General features: G+C 43.6%; 1 protein-coding gene across 7 annotated transcripts in view; it reads left to right on the top strand.

Annotated features, from left to right (window-relative positions):
• The window catches only part of FGF13 (fibroblast growth factor 13), a 330,133-nt gene that overhangs the window by 273,031 nt on the left and 39,223 nt on the right, over window positions 1-17,879 (top strand). For all 7 annotated transcript variants that reach the window (XM_080366112.1, XM_080366113.1, XM_080366117.1 and 4 more), the window contains 2 exons: window positions 84-194; window positions 6,159-6,262. In XM_080366112.1, the coding sequence (XP_080222238.1) occupies window positions 84-194; window positions 6,159-6,262 (215 nt within the window). The remainder of the gene's footprint in view (window positions 1-83; window positions 195-6,158; window positions 6,263-17,879) is intronic.

The following is a 17,879-nucleotide window of genomic DNA, read 5'->3' on the forward strand; positions in this document are numbered from 1 at the left end:
TGGAGATTTGGTTTTAGCATCCTGCTCACTTGGAACAGCATATCAGGATTTCCCACATTAATCTCACTATTGTTTTTTTACAGAGCCTCAGCTTAAAGGTATAGTAACAAAGCTATACAGCAGGCAAGGATACCACTTGCAGTTGCAAGCAGATGGAACAATTGATGGAACAAAAGAGGAGGACAGTAGTTATAGTAAGTGACATGAGAATAAATGGTGTGTTTGTGAACTGTGGTGTCTCATTCTTCCCGTATAGGTCCATTCAAAATTGTTGTCCTGGGATGACTGAGTGAGTGGAAGTAGCATTTAACACTCTGCTCACAGCACAAAGTCTTTCAGACTTCCTGGGTCTGAGAGAAATGCAAATAAAAATCACTTATAGAAATAATGAACTAGAGGAGCTAATGATGACACATATGACAAACAAAGCAAATGTTATCTCCATGGTAATTTAGAGAAGTTCATTGCTGTCCTTTGGATTTTATTAGATATTTTTTTTCCAACAGGGAAAATTTGTTCGCCTACTCAGAGTTCCTGAAATAGAATAATGCTATCTCCACTCTTAAACAGGGGCTCATTCAAACAGAGCCATGTTAGTTCACACAATGAGAGTTCATCATCATTTAAAGTTCACATTTCCCTATTATTATTTTTTTTTAGCCCTTCTAAACTTAATTATGCCTTCAGCTTTCAACCAGATTTCCTGAACTATTCTGTGAAAAAGCTTTGGATGTTTTTGGGTTTGTTTGTTGTTGTATTTTTTAAAATTTTGAGAATTAATAGAAAACAGGAAAAGATTACTAGAGCATAGATTTGGTGTGTGTAATTAAAACATTTAAGTATTTCACATAGTTGCACTGTTTAGCTTAAGCCAAGTTTCTGTTTTGAAAAAAAGTTAGGAGGCGCAGGGACTTCGAGAAGGCATTTCAGGCCACTTAGACAACAAATCATAAAATCAACAGGCAGACCTTCCTTTTTAATCATTAAAAAGCACTGATTTAAGTGCCATGTAATGCATGAAAAGCATTTGCAGGTGAAATGTTTCATTTTAGAGGGCACTGGAATATGGCAGAGTAAGCGCTAGATGCAATAGGAAGTATCTTGTCCCGTCACTTGCTCCCAGCCCTTTCCCACAGCCTCTTTAATCCTTTTGGCATCCCTATGTTAACTTCTGAGTGGCAGGAGGACCTCGTTTCGCTGTGGGAGGAGGTCTGCAGCCACGGAAGGTGCTGGCCTTAGGGCAGAGCACAAGCGGGATCCGTAGGGACACCTGAGCTTTGGCTCCAGGTCCGTCCTCACCCATGGAGAAGGTGGCGTGGAGGCTGGATCAGTGCAACGCTGAGCGGCTGCTGCCATCTTACAGAGTTCTCAGTGCAGCCATGACATTTACGCTAAGAATGATCCTTATGGACCTTAAAAGTTGCTTTTTTTTCAAGTGAATGATCTAATATTTGTGATTTTGAAAGTCAGTACAGATCTTTCAGGATTTCAGGGTTTAACCTAATTATCTTTAAAAAGAAAAAGAAATAGGCAAACCTTACTTTGTTATAAACCAGAGCAAATATCTGAAATTGCATCTTTTTTTTTGGTTTCATTCAAATATTTTCCTTGGAATCCCTCTAACAGGGATTCTGAGATTTGAAGCAAGGTAAAATTTATGGAAGTACAAATGCATCTGTTTTTAAGATATCTTTGTTTTCACTGTGTCCTTAAATTTACCATAACCTGATAACTTCCAAAGCAAATCATAAAAACTCCTTGTTGCTGGATATTACCCTTCCAAAATGCTGAATACTTAAATATAATGGAAGTATCCCAGAAATGGTTGCAGCTGGGCTGCAGTACCTAAGTGTTCAGAACAGAGGAGTGTTTTATCATAAAAAAACCACATGCTTTTGTATATATTCCTCTTTCATGTAAGGTAAGTGTGTGGACCTGAATACCCTGCAGTCCAGAATTTGTTTTAATTGTAACATTTTTAATGGAGCTAGTAAGAGAGATTGATTTTATGCTATGGATCAGAGTCCACATAAGGGGCTTCCTCCAAAGCCTTGCTCACAGGAATATTAAGTGGATCAGGCCCTCTGAAATCCTTTCTTCAATATCTGCAGAGACATCTCTTGTTTAGCCCATATTTGAGCACTGCGGGTAAGCCATACGACTTGTAGCCCTTTCCAAACGCAGGAGGACTCCTTCTGTAAGACCATTTGCTTTGCAGTGCAGCGCGATAATTAAAACTCCCCTTAACGATAAGGGGAACATCCTCAAATTCAGCTGTGGCCAGCAGAGCAGTTGCACAGCGCTACGACTCTGCAACTGCATTTTTTAGAGCAAACCATAGCCGTAGTCCACCTGGTCTCCAGACAGAGCGTTGGTCAGCCTCGTTTAAATTTCAGAATTATTATTCCCTGTTTATGGTGGGGATGGGGAGAGCTTGTGGCCCCCAGTAGCCAGCTGCTGTTCCGTGCTCCTGACAGCTGCCTGGGGCCGGGAGCCTACATTCTCCATCATTTGCCACCTAGAGCTGGGTGGGAAGTTTGCCTGAAGATCCCCCTTGGCTCATGTCTTGGGAGCCATTGTTTCAAGCTCTGCAGACCCACTGCTGCATGCGGGGCTCACAAAAGCGAGGTCACATCCACAGTTGCAGGGAGTTTAAAAGATAGATGAGATTTTGGAGCACAGTTTGGGCAGAAAGCAAAGCATGGATCTGAGGAGCCATAGCACTCATCAGACCTTGGTTTTAGCCAGGAGTCCATGTGATTTGAAGTGCCTTGTGGAAAAAAATTCCTGGCTGAGAAACAGATTTTGCCTCATTAAATATGTCGAATAGGGCAAGGTTTTAAATCAAGGCAGAATTTATTCCACGATTTTGGCAACACAAAGGGATTTCAAGACTGATAAAATAAGAAAGTATAGGAAACAAATCCTGCAGAAAGCGTACAAAGGTCCAGGTGGCCAAGCCAGGGATGACAGAGACCTCACAGTAATGGATAGACTCATAAATCCAGCTGCGGCCCACTGCCTCTTATTTTGCAGCTCTGATTCTCTGTCAGCTTGCATTGCACAAGGGCCATAGCAAAGATCATCTGTCCCTTAGGCATCACCAAGCTTTTTGTTATGATGGATATTGTATCCTTATTTTAAACAGTGCAAATGTAGTATGGAAAGGCTAGGATGCAAATAACTTTGCATTATTTTATGCTATTTGCATTATTTTATGCTAACACAAATAGAGCACAGTAACAGGCAATTTATTTTCCTGTGGCTCTTTTGCCACCTTTGCTGTCATATCCGCCCACATGAGGGTCAACCCCTAGAAATGCGAGAGCATCCCAAACCCATTGTCCGCAGCACGGGGTGCTTGCACAGGAGGGGGCTCATGGCTCCGCTGTTGGCCCCGTCAGCGTTTGCTGGTCACAGACAGGCCGCTCCCTGGTACAGAAGCCAGGCTTGGCCTTGCTGCTGTGCGAGGATGGTGGGAGCAATGGCTGCTGCTAAAGGGGACAATCCCCTTTTTCTGGTGCAATGCCAATGTCCCCTTGCCTTGGAGAGGGCAGCTGGGGCAGCCTGGCTGTGTCCTGCTGTGCGGGCATAGGACAGCTTGGCTGTGCACCCCTCCAGCAGCTGGTCCCTCTGCCCCTCAGCAGAGGCAGTGGGCAGCAGAGCCAGTGTCCCTCCCCCACAGCCCCTTTGCAACATCCGCTAGTTTGTGCCACAGCAGCTGCTAATGCCACCGATGGCTAAACCACCTTCTGCGTGTGCCCGGCTCTCGTCTGGCCTCAAAACAGAGAGTGTACGTTTGTGGCAGGGAGACACGTTCAGCTGCTGCGGGAAGCAGCGGAGCACCCATCGCAGTGGGTACCCCAGCCCTCCCCTGGCAGAAGTCACTCAGCCTCGTGTCTCTGCACACTTTGCCAAGCACAGTGCAGCCAGGAATCGCTCCCTGGAACCTGTCTCTGGCTTGTGGCTGGGAGCTGTATCTTCACGGCTGTCCCAGGCTTTGCCCTGCCCTGAGCTGATCTGCTGACAGGTTCGAAGCACTATTTACAGCAAAGCCCCTACTCGTACCCTCGTGCTGGAGATAGCCAAACGTTTGCCCTACTCATAACTACGCCATTAAGAAAGAACCTTTCGCAAGAGATCTCCAGGTTCTGCCTGGATACTGAGCTTTAAATTGTGCTCTCCTGCCTACACAGAGATCAGATGCTGCTTTTTGGGGTTGAACTGCAAAAGGGGGCTCACCCAGGGAATATTTACTGAATCAGACAGGGAATATTTTCTCCCTTCAATATTTTCTCTCTTCAAGTATTTGGTAGAATGAATGAGAAATCCATTTCCATTAGCATTTCCCATACTGAAAAATATACGTTTTGATTACCAAAACCTGCACAGAACTAGATGATTTTGTTTTAGTGAAAAGAAAGCCATTTCTGTTGATTTTGTGCTTGGGGTGAGTGCAAGGAGGGGTTGCGTGTGTGCGTGTTTGTGTCTGCATGTACACTCATGTATATGAGAGGGAAAGAAAAACACAGGTATGATTTTATGATCTACATTTATTTATTAATTCTGCGTATTTCCACCTGCTCTGCTATATTCGACCACTGTAGGAAGCTCAGTCCTGAAAGGTGCCCCAGCCTCAGAGCAGAGCACCCGCAGTTAGTAGTGTGACAGCCCAGCCGTGAGCGTGTCCCTTGGCTGCTGCCCTCCCCCCCCCCCCCCCCCCCCCCGAGCCCACTGCATCCCCTCTTCATTGAGCCAAGGCGCTGGGATGCTCAGGTTAACCCAGGACAGCACGTGGAGCTAGAGGTTCAGCTGCCTGCTGGAACAGAGGCTGTTTTCACCAAAATCTAGTCCTTTGTCCCCAGTGCACAGTGTTAGGTTCTGGCCATGCCTTTATCACGGACGGACATGCATACGTTTGCTCTTTCCTTTTTGGATACACTCTTGACAACCCCACACTCAGAACTTAGGATCTGTATTAAATGTTGGCAAAGCTGCAGGTTTTCTTTTAATTAAATATGACCATTTGGTGGTTGTCAGGCTGAAAAAGGACTTTATAATGGGTCATAATTCTTAGCTTATACTTTTGGAAAAATAAGAGTATTTCAAATTCATAATTCAGTTTGAAATTGGCTTCAGATATACCAAACTTCAGCCTAAAGCAGACCAGAGTTTTCCAGCCAAGTAATTATTTCATCTTATTTGTGCATTTATACAACAGGCTGGAAGGAGATGCTTTGGGTTATGATAACAATTCTTGAAAATTTTCTTAACTCACTTTTATTTTTAACCCTACATATTGAACACAGAGTACTGTCCTCAACTCATTATTACTTGTGTTCAGTTTTAACGTATCCATGAATCTAAACTGCGGCAGAGCTTTGCTTTTTTTCTTTCTTAATTTGCCACTTTACAAACCGGAATCTTCATTTATTGAAGAGACGTTTCTCTGCTTATAAATACTGCCACTGTTAGCATGTGTACAAGCATAAACGCTAGGAGAACATTGGAAGCAGCTCAGTTTTGAAAGCACAGATTTAAGGCTTGATCTAAAGAATATGTTACCATTTCATTTCCTTTTTGCAGTTATTTAACTCTGTTTTTTCAAACCCATTCTCCTCTCTAAAAGAGAAAAAAACCCAATGAGTTTTGAGTGGAAACATTTTGAGATGTTAATGAAGGTTTTTAACTTTTCAGAATTTCATCTTGCTCCTTCCTTTTGATCAAAATTATGTACTGAATTTGCAAAAAAAAAAAAAAGTTCTGATAATTTCGAAAGACTTTGTTTCTAGATTACTTTTTTTTTTTTTTTGCACTTATTGTCAGAAAAAGCAAAACCAAATATGTCCAACTCTATTCAGTAGACCCTGGATTCTGCTCGTGAGGCAGGTAAGTCCTTTTAGCCCTCAGTACCTCCAATTCACTGTCGTCAGAATGGGGGAGATGTGTTGATACCCTCTGTAGATAATTTCTGAGCTGTTGGTGGAAATTTCTGTAGAAGAACACGATAGTAGCAGTATTGTTCTATGGCACCTGCAGAAATTAATATATGCATGAATGGGCATTTTTGTTTCATTCTGATAATTGTGGTTTAATTCTCTGTCTAACCTGTGTACTCTAAAGGATTAATTTTGCTCTCAATCTCCTTTCTCTCCTAGCTTTGTTTAACCTCATACCTGTGGGTTTACGAGTGGTGGCGATTCAGGGGGTTCAAACAAAATTGTATCTGGCAATGAACAGTGAAGGATACCTATATACATCAGTAAGTAAACATTTTTAGTCTTTATGTCACTGAAATTATGGTAAGAACTTAGTAAATTAATAATTTACTGTTTCAAGGAACGTGTTTGTAAGCTATAGACATGAGATTCGACAGCAAATTCAGTATAGTGATGACAGTCTGGTTTTAGCTTATTACTCTGTTTCCATTATGAATACATATGGATGTATGGAATCAAACTACGGTGCCTTTGATGCAAACTAATTATCTTGAAGTGTGAAATATTTTTAAAAAAACAACCACAATCAAAACCCCAAGCAGAAAGGATGCTCTCTTGGTCAGTGTGCACTGGTTGGGCTAATCAGTGAGGGGTACAAAGGGAAAAGGACACCTTTGTGAATCGTATATGTGCCTGAACACATTCCGTATCTTCCCACATAATCTCTATTACTGTTATTGAAAGGGATTAGAAAAATTAAGGTTTTTTTGTTTGGCCAGGTTTTTCAAATAGAATTGGAACTAGGTGCCAAAATCTTATGGCTTCAAGTTGCTGATGAAGAATGTCAGTTATTAATTTTCAGTGGCGTTTCTCAAGAGAGCAAAGACTGTTTTATGGAAAAAAAAAAAAAAAAAAGGACATTTTTAAAAACAGACCATTTTCCAGTTAAAAACATTTAGTGAACTATGTTCAGGAGTTTTAATTATAAAGTCTCTAATAGATTTTTCCCAAGGAGGAAAACAGAGGAAAATTTAATTTATTATCCACTACAAATTATTTTCTTCTCTGAATGATTCCCCTGAGGTGCCTTTAATAGTGATAACAATCAAGTAAACTTACTCAAATCTCTCATTTGTTTTGCAGTCCTGACAGCAGGGAGGAGGGGCAGCTTTGCATATTTTTCCTCTTGTATGTGCCAGAGCAAAAGCAAATTAGAAGTGGTTATGCTGCAGCACAAAGTAAAATCTCAGCGAACGGCATCAAACTCTGCTTTTCTTTTTACTCTGGCTATTTGCTTAGTGCGGTTAATCCACAGATCTGTTTGCAGGACTGTAGCCACACAGCCATATTGTGCAAAGTCCCTTAATCCCGTGTAGTCACCGTCCTGTGACTGCGCAGCGTCATTTACATTTGCACTGCAAATGTACCTTTGACTGCACCGTGCGTTTTCCTTTACATTCGCATCCTCAGCTGCTCTCCTGTCTGGTTGCCCACTCGCTGGCCTCTGCGGGCTCCAAAGAACGAGGAGTGGTACCTCGTGTCGTGTCTCTGGGTGGGATTTGTACCTAAAGCACCATGCACAGCGAACCGGCTTGGTTCGATTAGGTCTCGTCTTTTCGTTGTATGCGTCCTGGAAGAATCAGATATATTTTGGAAAGATGCAGAAAACAGGGTGGGGACAGATTCTGCCACTGTTAACCTACAACAGAGCAGTAACTTCTCATTGTGAGACATAACTCTGGGGTCAAAGGGACCACTTTGGGTGAAGTATCACTTCTAACATCCCTTGACATGAGGAGGAGGGGAAGAATATAACCCTTGTTTAGATTAAGTCCAGCTCCTAGTTTAATGGGTATCTAGGCATCTTAGGCAGAGCTCAGAGATTCACTCTGGTTGTAGTTTTTGCTATTTGCATTGACTAGGGATAGTTCTTCATGTGGTCTTCCTTGAATCCTTTAGTATCTGTGAACTTAATTGTTGTTGCCATTGCAAAATTGTAGAATCGTAGAATCATTTAGGTTGGAGAAGACCCTTGAGATCATCAAATCCAACCATCATCCCTCTATTCTCCCCTAAGTAACAAGGGCCATTTTTGTTTCTTTATCAAGTAGCTATATTTTCTTACATTTATTCTTTTATTCATCTTGCACCTTATGGTCTTGGCAAGGCCTTAAACAGACTTGTCATGTTGTTGCGCTCCAAATTCATATTCTTAACTACTACTCACAAAGACGGATGTGAATTTTCCGTTGATCTACTTTCATAAAGAGAATTTCCACCCAAGTTCTCAGTAATCTCAGGTTTATCACTTGGTGTCTTCTGGTTTAGCTGTTTTGTGCTTTACAATACTTGCCAGAACTGCTTGGCAGGCAAAACCCAGCTCATGTCTCTGTCAGTGCGCCCAGGGAATGGAGAGGGCAGGTGAGGAGCATCTGCCCTTACTTCACCTGCTGTGCAAAAACTGTCAGAATTGTAGCTCCAGCACCATTTTTTTGAGTGTTTCTAGCACTTCTTTTGCTGATCATGGTCCTTTCAGCAAGGGCTACAGTCTGACAGGGAAATCAGCTCTGTATTTTGGGCTGGATTCTTGGTTGATGGAAATGAGTCCCAAGAGAGCTCAGCTGATTTATATGAGCTGAACACTCACCTGTTCAAGGGATGCCAACAGGGAATCCAGGGAACAGATCAGCTCAAGTAACTGACATCCATCTACACATCCTGAGGGCTTCCAAGCCCTTACAGGGATGTGCTCCTGAGGAGGATTTTGTCAGGAGCAGATGGATGGCAACATGGGATTGACCAGGAGCAAAAGCCCCACAAAATACTGTCAAATTCCTGAAGCGAGAATAAAGGGAAAAATAGAAATGTATTTAAATCATGGATAACTATAACAGATAGCTGCACAATTTCCAGAGAGAAATGAAATTAACATTGATGATGCAATGCAGTAGGGAGAGAGAATTGGGGTCTATGTCATGATCACTTTCTTTTGGTTTTATTGTAACTCTAGTGCTTCAGTCATGCTCATGTCTGTGCAGAACAGTTTCCTTCAGATTGCATTGCTGAAGGTTATAGATTCATTTGGTAAACGGTTTGAAAAACACCCTAGTAACATGCCATCCCTGTTCCTCACCCTGTGCTACTGTCTGTGCCTTGCACCTGCTGGTGCCTTTTAGCCTGCAACACTTCCAAAACACTGCTCCTGATTGCCACTGCCATTCAGTCTGTGGCAATTACCCCACTGGTAAATAGGTAAATAAGACATCTGCCTTTCGGGGGGATAAATGGAGGCTCAGCTGAGTGCTTTCCCACACCCACATAGAAAAAAAAAGCACATTAGGTGTAACGTGCCAGGTGTCCCTTTTCCATGTATCGTGCACTAAATTGCAATATTAAATCACAGTTGCTTTTCATTTTAGCGACTGTGGTGAATTCTTGTGTCTTGTTCCTTATGGCATATTTGTTAGGTTTGGGCTGTGCAGCAACAAAATTTACTTAGTTGGTTCTGAGTGTCCTGTGTATGTAGAAAATGTGTCCTAGCCACAACCTATTGCAGTTTTTGGCAGATGGAGAGTATCTGCGGGTCCAGTTTGGTACTTTGTTGAGCTCTGGCACTGGCCTTGCCTGTTCTTCCCTAGCAGTCTGCCAGGATGGGGATTCAGGTATCTGACCTCAGAGGTAGTCTGCAGTGTGGTTTGCTTCTGATCCAGTGACTGTACTCAAGAATGAAGTAAATTTGCTCCATGAGGAGATCAGTGATGTATAATAAATCTGCAGAGAACAGATATCTGAGGCTGGCTGCCAGAGTTTATAGATAGTTTGCGGTGTCTGTCAGTTAGAGCAAAAATAAGATCTTTAATGTAATGATAAAAGCTCCTCGGGGACAAGGAAGCAACTCAGCTAAGCAAAAAAAAAAAAAAAAAAAAAAAACACAAAACCAAAAAAAAACCCCACCATATTATGTTAAAATAAATATATAATTATCTACATTTGTTATAGAAGCACATTAAGAGTCCTGGACTGCAGGGAAGGGAAGCAACCTTGGTCCTCCCCGCAGCCTGCCATGCTGCCGCTGCTCACCCAGTCCTGAGCAGTGTGTGCCTCCTCTCCACACCAGCTGGAAAATGCCTTTTCATATCACACAAGAACAACGCATTTGAAATGTGGGGTTTTTTCTGTAGCCAGTTTCCTACCAGAGTCAATGGGAGCTGTGTGACCGCATCTCCCAAGCGGAGTCTACCCTCACAATTTTATTTGGAGGGACCTTGTCAGGAGCTATTTGAAGCTGTTGCTCTTCCTGCCGTTTGTTGCTTGAGCACCCATTTAAAATGAAAACACAGGGTTTGATTCATCCCTTCTTACACCTGTGTCATGCTGCTGCAAGATGATTTAAACAGTGTCATGGCACTGCTGTCTTATGTAACCACATAATGAATCATGCCCTTTTGTCTTTTATGATGGCTTTTATTTTTACCTTTTTTTTCTTTCTATGAATGACTGCATCTTTCAGGTGACCACCACATATGCTACACTTGAGGTTTTTTCAGATTTCATGCCCTGTGAGGTTCTTGTGTTCTTTTGTTGTCTTGAAAAAAAGAGTGAAAAGTATTTTAAGGTGCTGTTTGTCAGACGTAGTCCTAGAGCTATTGCTTTCTCATTAAAGTAATTGCGATGTGACAGAGGAGGCTCACAGTGACACAGAGCAGCAGCTGAGTGAAGTTCATTAAAGGGAAGGCATGTATGTAGGTGAAGAGAATTGGGTGTACTGTTTGAATTCTACATAGGTTGAAACATAACCCAAAGTACAGCAAATAAAAAAAACCCCAAACAACAACAACAACAAAACAGTCTGAGAACATCTAGCTGTGTATTTTCTGTGAACCATCATGTCAGAGTTTTTAAAACCATTTAATGATTGTCAGTGAAATGCATATTTCTCCTAGAGAACATTTCAGCCCATGTAATTGTGTGCTTGTTTAGCCTGGGTACATTGTCAGAAACAATAAAGCTAAATGTGTACTGCTCGTTGCATCCTTCTGGCTGGACTCAGGAGCCATGCAACTCAGCATGTAAAGAGTGTTTGTTTTCCATCTTGTCTTGTTCTGGGTTCCTGTGATTTGCCAAAGCCTTTGATTTAGTAGTGTCACATGTGAGTAAGCTTACAACTTCTCCCAGGTTGGATGGTGCCCTTGTCTAAGAGCAGTCCTTTGCCCTGGCCATGCATGGTAGGGCCCAGTCTGTCCTTCCCTCCTGCAGCCCCTTTTGACTCGTTTATTGGAAATTCAGGGCATTCAGCCTTTTGTAGGATGGATAATAAGAAGTATGCTACATGGCAGAGTTGTTTATGCTTGCTTCGTTGGCTATTCTAGAATGTCAAATATTTTTGAGTTAATAGAGCTGCTGTACGTGGCTTAATTTTACCATTTCTTGTCTGATGCGCTCGGTACAGAGATAACATAGGTTTAAGGAGCACTTCGATATAATACCCTGTGCAGAATTTTGCATATAATTTACCCTAAGAGAGCATTCAGCTAACATTGTCCTCTGTATGTAAAATAGATTGCCATATATAAATTTGGTACCTGCACAGAAAGTAAATATTGTATAAAGTGTGCACATTGATTATAGTCAAGAGAACTGAAATGTGTTTAAATTCTCAGAGTGATTCAAAAATTGGTTTTGGTGAGCTGGAGAGAAGAGAAGTTTGTGCATATTTTAATACTGAGCAGTGCAGCGGAGACCTGCTGTAGTTAATGGGAATGGCTGGGGCATTTATAATGAATTACTGGCAAAGAGCATTTTTCCACCTCAGGGAAATAGCACAAACCAAGAGATAGAGGAAATAATCAAAAGATTCATCTAGTTAAATTTGCATGTCAGTATAAATCATTTTTTACCATGAATGCTCAAGTGCAGACCATACCTCAATATAGTTCATTCTCTTCAACGACCGGGTCTTAGACACAGCTGCAGCACATTCTTTTTTCATCGCAACACCTTGCTCTGTGCTGGGTAAACACGCAACGTCTTCACAGTGAGGAGGGCTGCTCTGGCCCCCCATGACCTGACGTTGTGCTGACAGCCCTGGCTGCTCCTGCTGCCCCACAGCAGAGGTGGGAGAGCAGGCAGGCGAGGCGTGGGATCAGCGCTGGGACAGGAGCAGGCTCTAAGGAGGTTCCCAGGCACTGTAGGACCAGCCCAAACTGTTAAATGTTTTCTGACACCTTGAACCACAGACACTGCTCTAAATTATGCCAGCAGCTAAGCTCAGCAGATGCAAACAACTGTGCTCAGTTCAGCCTTACAGCAGCGTTGCAGCACAGAGGTGGATGCTGGCTGGTGCCTGGCACGGCAGAAGCTTGGTGGGTCTCCATCACAGCATCACAGGCTCCTGATAGCGCTGCCCAGATGGGCGCTCCCTGGCTTAGGCTGTGCTCACAGGCTCATCCTGTTACCAGGGCATCTGCCGGTGAGTTTTGGGGTTGGTTGTGAGCTGGATGTGCCTAGCAATGTAGCTGCAGCGCCTGCTGCTCGCAGACTTGCCTCCTGCTCGCTGAAGGGACCAGCAGCCCGTGGCTTGCTGTGCCTGTCTGGCCCCGCGCTGTGGTGTGGGACGCTGCTGGGGGTCAGATCCCTGGGGAGGCGGGGTGGTTTCCTTCAGCAGGTCTTCCTTAAGGAGGTATGTGCTGGTCAGCCTCAGCGATATGTGCTGTTGCTGAGCGGTGGGGTGGAGAGATGGATGCTGTTTCGTTCAGGTGCTTGTCTCTGCTGGGATCAGTGTAGTTGCTGATTTCGGGAGACAGACTGCCTGCTGTCTCCAGCAGAGAAGTGGGGAGAGCATCGCCCTCCCACGGGAGAATTATTAGGAGACTCAGCAAGCTGAAAGTGTTGGAGCTATTATGCAGCTTTTCTCTACAAGTCTTCCCCCAGGCATCTGAAATCCACAGAGGTGCCGCTGCGCATCCATCCCTCACTGCAGGTGGTGGGAGCTGAGGGTAGTCTGCACCTTCTAAGATGAGGCTTCAGAAGAGAAGCCAAAGCATGAGAAAGCGATGCTTCAGGTCTGTGCACTGGGCAGATCCAGACAGGCCCACAGTTAGATGCCTGTGCAATGGTTTCCTACCAGAGTGGCTGTTAAAAATCAGCAGTGAAATTGCTGCTTGTGCAAGAACAATTTCATGTCCTATGAGAGAAATAATATACCTGTGAAGTAGATAAAAGACTAAAAGTGCATCCACTCTCTTTGTTAGCCATTTGCTAATCAATGCCAAAGTCCTTGGTTGAAAAGACGGGAAGGCTTTATAAACTCAGGCTTTGGATGTTGCTCAGAGCAGAAGTCTAGGACTCAGCAAGCTCAGAAATGCGGCTGAAGTGGCAATGTAGCTCATAAGGCCCAGTTTTTCAGTGCATTGCACTGCTCGCTGGGATCACAGTGACACAAAACCAGCATGCTTCAAAAAAAAAAAAAGCCTTGGCAGAATTTGGAGCTGGACCTGAGTTGGATAGTTTGGCACCTGGATCACACACCGCTTGCTTCCAGCATCGCGTTTCGGCCCCGGGCCAGCAAACAAGGAATACTGAGTTCCAGGACTTCCAGGCTACTCACAACTCTTCACTGTCACGTTGCAAAGCATGTTTGGCAGGCGAGAGTTGTAAGCAGATAAGGACTTACTTGAGCAGACGGTGTGAGTTGCAAAGTGCAAGAATAAGAGCACTGCCAGGTTCTCAGCGTGCTCAGTTGTGGTTGTATACTCGGATCACCAAACGCCAGATTACATTGCTATGATTCAGCAGAGCCAATGAGAAATTTGGTGTGGGTGCTACACATTGTGACCCATGGTGTAGGTACCTGTGGGGTGATGTGTGTTCCTACTCCCTGTAGGGCTGAGCTCTTTTGCAGTTTGCTGTGAAAATATGTATACTAGTATTTGTGTGGATTTTTGAGTTGCAGCTTTTTTATTCCTGATATGTGTGAAGCATCTTCCAGATAAGAAGCAAGATAACTTTGCAAACTTGGGCTGTTTTTTAGAATGTGGCTTAATTAAAAGCAAATACCATTATGAAACCTCCCTTTCTTTCCTACGCTTGCCTTTCCTTCTAGAAAGCTGTCTGCCTTCCCTACTTCTGCCCGGAAGGGCTTCCCCTCCCTCTCGTGCTGCAGGTTGAGCTAATGAGCAGCTCTTGTCACAGTGACTCAGCAGCGCTTCTGCCTCGTTACGCTGGCTCTGTAACCTGCCGACAAGATGGCTCACCCCGGCGCTCACAGCCTGCTGCTCGCTGTAAATGCCCATGTGAAGATGAACATCTGAACAAGGATGCTGGAGCAATCAAGGACACTCTCCAAGGACTCCCCAGACCAACAGGAGTGGGCTGGTACTGGAAAACAAACTCAGAACTTGAGTAGAAACTAACCCAGGATGACGCTGAAGCACAAGGATCATCATCACATTTATTAAATCTGCAGAAAGGGTTTTCCACTCGGCACATGGTTCAGCTGGGGAACACATTGCAATGGGATGCCGAGGCTGCCATCATTTCGTGGGTTCAAATACCATTTAGGTAAATTCTTGAAAGAAAAGTGCTGCAAAATATGATGATGTCATGCTTAGGTGAGAAATGTCCTTAGCTCACCAGAGGCTGGGGAAGTGTGCTGAGAAAATATTGGGATAAAATTCCTTTTTTCTTATACTCTCCCACAGCCATCTGCAGGTAACCAACAGCTTGAGAAAGATGTGCCCTCACCAGTCAGTCCTGTTGCTGCGTCCTGTTGGTGTTGTCTTTGTGGGTTAGTTTTCAGGAGGCCATTGCTGCTCTGATAAGAAATACCCAGAAGGGTGAGTTAACCCTGGTTAAGGATATGCAGGAAAAAAAAGTGGTTGTGGTGAGAGTAAGGGACTGGAGTGAGAATGAGCTGCAGGAAAAGCTGAATGAGGAGATGGAAGCGTGCCTGCTCCTGCGTGCGCGTGTTCCTACGCCTGTGCTGTGTGTGCCTGTTGCTGCAGGGCAGGACCTGGAGCTTTGGCTGTTGCAGCACTGCTAGGACAAACAATATTGGGCAGGTCCTGTGCTAAAAGTAAGTAAAGGGCAGTTCAGTTCCCCAAAATGACTATCTGTCAATCCAGACTGGCTTCATCAACAGATCTGTCGTGTGGGGGTATTCGAGTGACTTTATTAGACATGTTTTCATGTCTTTTTATCTTCTTGTAGCCCTGCAGTTACGACAGTGCTAAGAGGAAGTGAATTCAGTTCTGTTCCTACTTGGCAGCCTCAAGAGAAATGTTTACTGCTTTCTGGCCGTTTACATCCTTGCAAACCCACTGAAAGCATCCTTTTCTTGGCAGAACTTTTATTGCAAGTGATGAGGTGCAAAAACAGAATCCAGCTTGACTCTAAAAGTTCACATTGCGTTTGCGGTGAATTTGCAGTCAGTCAGAAGGCATCTTTCAAAAAGTCTACTAAGCAAAACCAATGGGGAATTGGTGGGCAAGAAAAGAGGAGTCATTATCCCCAGGATTCTGAGTTCTATGGTTGCTTTTGGGAACTGCAGCACAACTGAAGGGGGTTTCCAAAGGAAACCCTGTTACTTCAGTCACAGAGAGCCCAAAAGCCATTCTTTTGGCATGACTTCTCAGTACTGAAACCGGAGACACTTGTCTGAGTCCTAGAAAGCAGGATAAACACGGCGCGCGGTACAGAAGCTAGGCAGGGACAAAGGAAACAGAAAAGTTGTCATATTTAGGTTATGCCCTTGAAGCCTTGGTTTCAGGAGCTAACTTTTCCATACATAAGCTGATTCTTGGAGGTAAGCTTGCTGAATTCCTGAATGGAAAAATCTAAACGATGTGGGAAAGAAAACAAGTCTGTTGAATAAAAATAGTATCAGGAAACTTGAATTTCCATACTGAATTGCTTTCGTTAGGGAATCCAGGATTAACAAAAGAAGTATAGAATGAATTAGGGAGTCTTTGGATATAATGTCAATATAATAGCTTTTACCAGCAGCTTGATGGTTTAAATAATTGAACAGATAAGACCTTTCATATTTTATGTTCTGTGGATGCTACAGGTGCTATCACACTGTTTTTCATTTTTGTAATTTTACCCAAACAGCACTGAATATTGAGCGGTACAGTTCTTCTAAAACTAAATCCACTAGGGAGCTAAGCAAAACAGGCATGATAATTGGTGAAGTACAGTTCTGTTTATTTAAAGCCTCGGGAGGTATCTAAAAATCAGAGAGCTGGTTTCAGAAGCACAGCACAAGAGGCTGTCTGCTTTATAAAACAGTCTTCCCCTTTCCTTACTGTGATGACTTTGGAGGAACATTAATGAGAGAGTCAATTTAGACCTTCCATCCTCATCCCCAGAGCATTTTCAGATGTTAAAAAAAATCCTGTTATGTGATAGCAGTGTTCCTCTTGAACCCAAGCGTTGGTGGGACCTTGCATTGGAGCTGACTGGAAATGGGCAAACCTCAAAGGACTTGTGAGGGCATGTTTCCTTGAATGACAACTCCAGAACCTAATATTTTAACAAAATGGACCTAGAAAACTGAAAAGAGTGGGCTGTACCTCACCCTGACAGTACTTTCAGTAAACTGGAAGATCTACTGTATTTATAAAATGAGGATATCTCATGGAGCTGGTACACAAACTAGAAGCAGAGTTTTGTAAATATGAAGGTTTCAGTTCAGGTTTTAGACAACAGTTCACATCAATTTTCATTCCTTTCTCATTATTTCACACCAGTGTGCTCAGATCTAGAGGAGCATCTGCTGCCAGCTGAGCCATATTGACACTGACAGAAGGCACAATAAGCTCAGAGTAAATAAGTGAATGATCTGAAACAGAACAAAAAGCCAAAGAAATTCTAATAAGCGGCATAGATGCAGTTCAAAGTGTGGATCTGGTCCCTTCACCTATGAACTAAGAGTTTCATGGGCTTGATATTGCAAACCCTTTCTCATGTAAGTAATCCTTACTCAAGCAAGTTTTATTGACTACCTGTCAGAGGAAGAATTAATTTACCTGAGTGAGATGATCAAGATCTGGACAAGACAGCCATTGATTTGCAATATGAAATTTCTGTGTGATTGGAAAATGGACAGAGCATCTAGGAGGCCAGTGAAGCTTAATGACTAAAATAAGTCCCTTCTTGCTTGGAGAGAGGTCCCAAGGCCTGGAACGCTCATCAGGAATAGGCAGAGCAGCACCTCTCAGCCCTGGGTGCCCAGAGGGTTTGTGGGTACCATGGACAAGACTTGAGCCCTTGGCTTTGAGCCTTCTCTGGAACTGGTGTCCACGGTTTCATTTTGAGCCGTGCAGTAGCTGGACTTCCCTACAAAATAGCTTAGCAAGCGCAGAACCAGGTGTTGTGTTGTTCACAACTTACCTCTCTCTTCAAATGCCTTACACTTTCAGACATTTGTTTTTAGGACTTAAATTTTTGTGGCAGACCCATATGGAGATGCCTGGTTCTCCGGGTGCGGGGGCTGTTGGCAGCAGGCTTTTCCAGCAGTGCTAGCAGGGCACCAGGAGCACTGTGATAAGGGTCACCAGCTGGTCCCACACGCTTTCTTCTGACACCTTTCTGGGAAAGGCAGTTGCATGCCTGGTGTCACGGATGAGTAAGGATGACTGAGTTTATGTTAACCACCACTGGGCGTCATGAAACTGGAGCCAACTTCACTCACCTATTTTTGAAAATCTTGACTCTAATTTATGCTTTAGCTGCCTCTATGTGAAACAAAGCTTTAATGTGTATTCCAGACAGAGAGACTGGGAGCTTGCTCCATGGGCTGTAGGGTTCAGTGCCGTCTTCCTTAGGCTTTTTATTGGGGAAATTACTGCAGCTGTGATAGAAAAGACCTGAAAGAGCTTCGTGCAAATTGTTGATTTCTCCCACATTAGTTAATGGTTTCCCAAATTTGCATTTCTAATC

The sequence above is a fragment of the Falco punctatus genome, assembly GCF_963210335.1.
Source record: "Falco punctatus genome assembly, chromosome: 15".
Classification (NCBI taxonomy): domain Eukaryota; kingdom Metazoa; phylum Chordata; class Aves; order Falconiformes; family Falconidae; genus Falco; species Falco punctatus.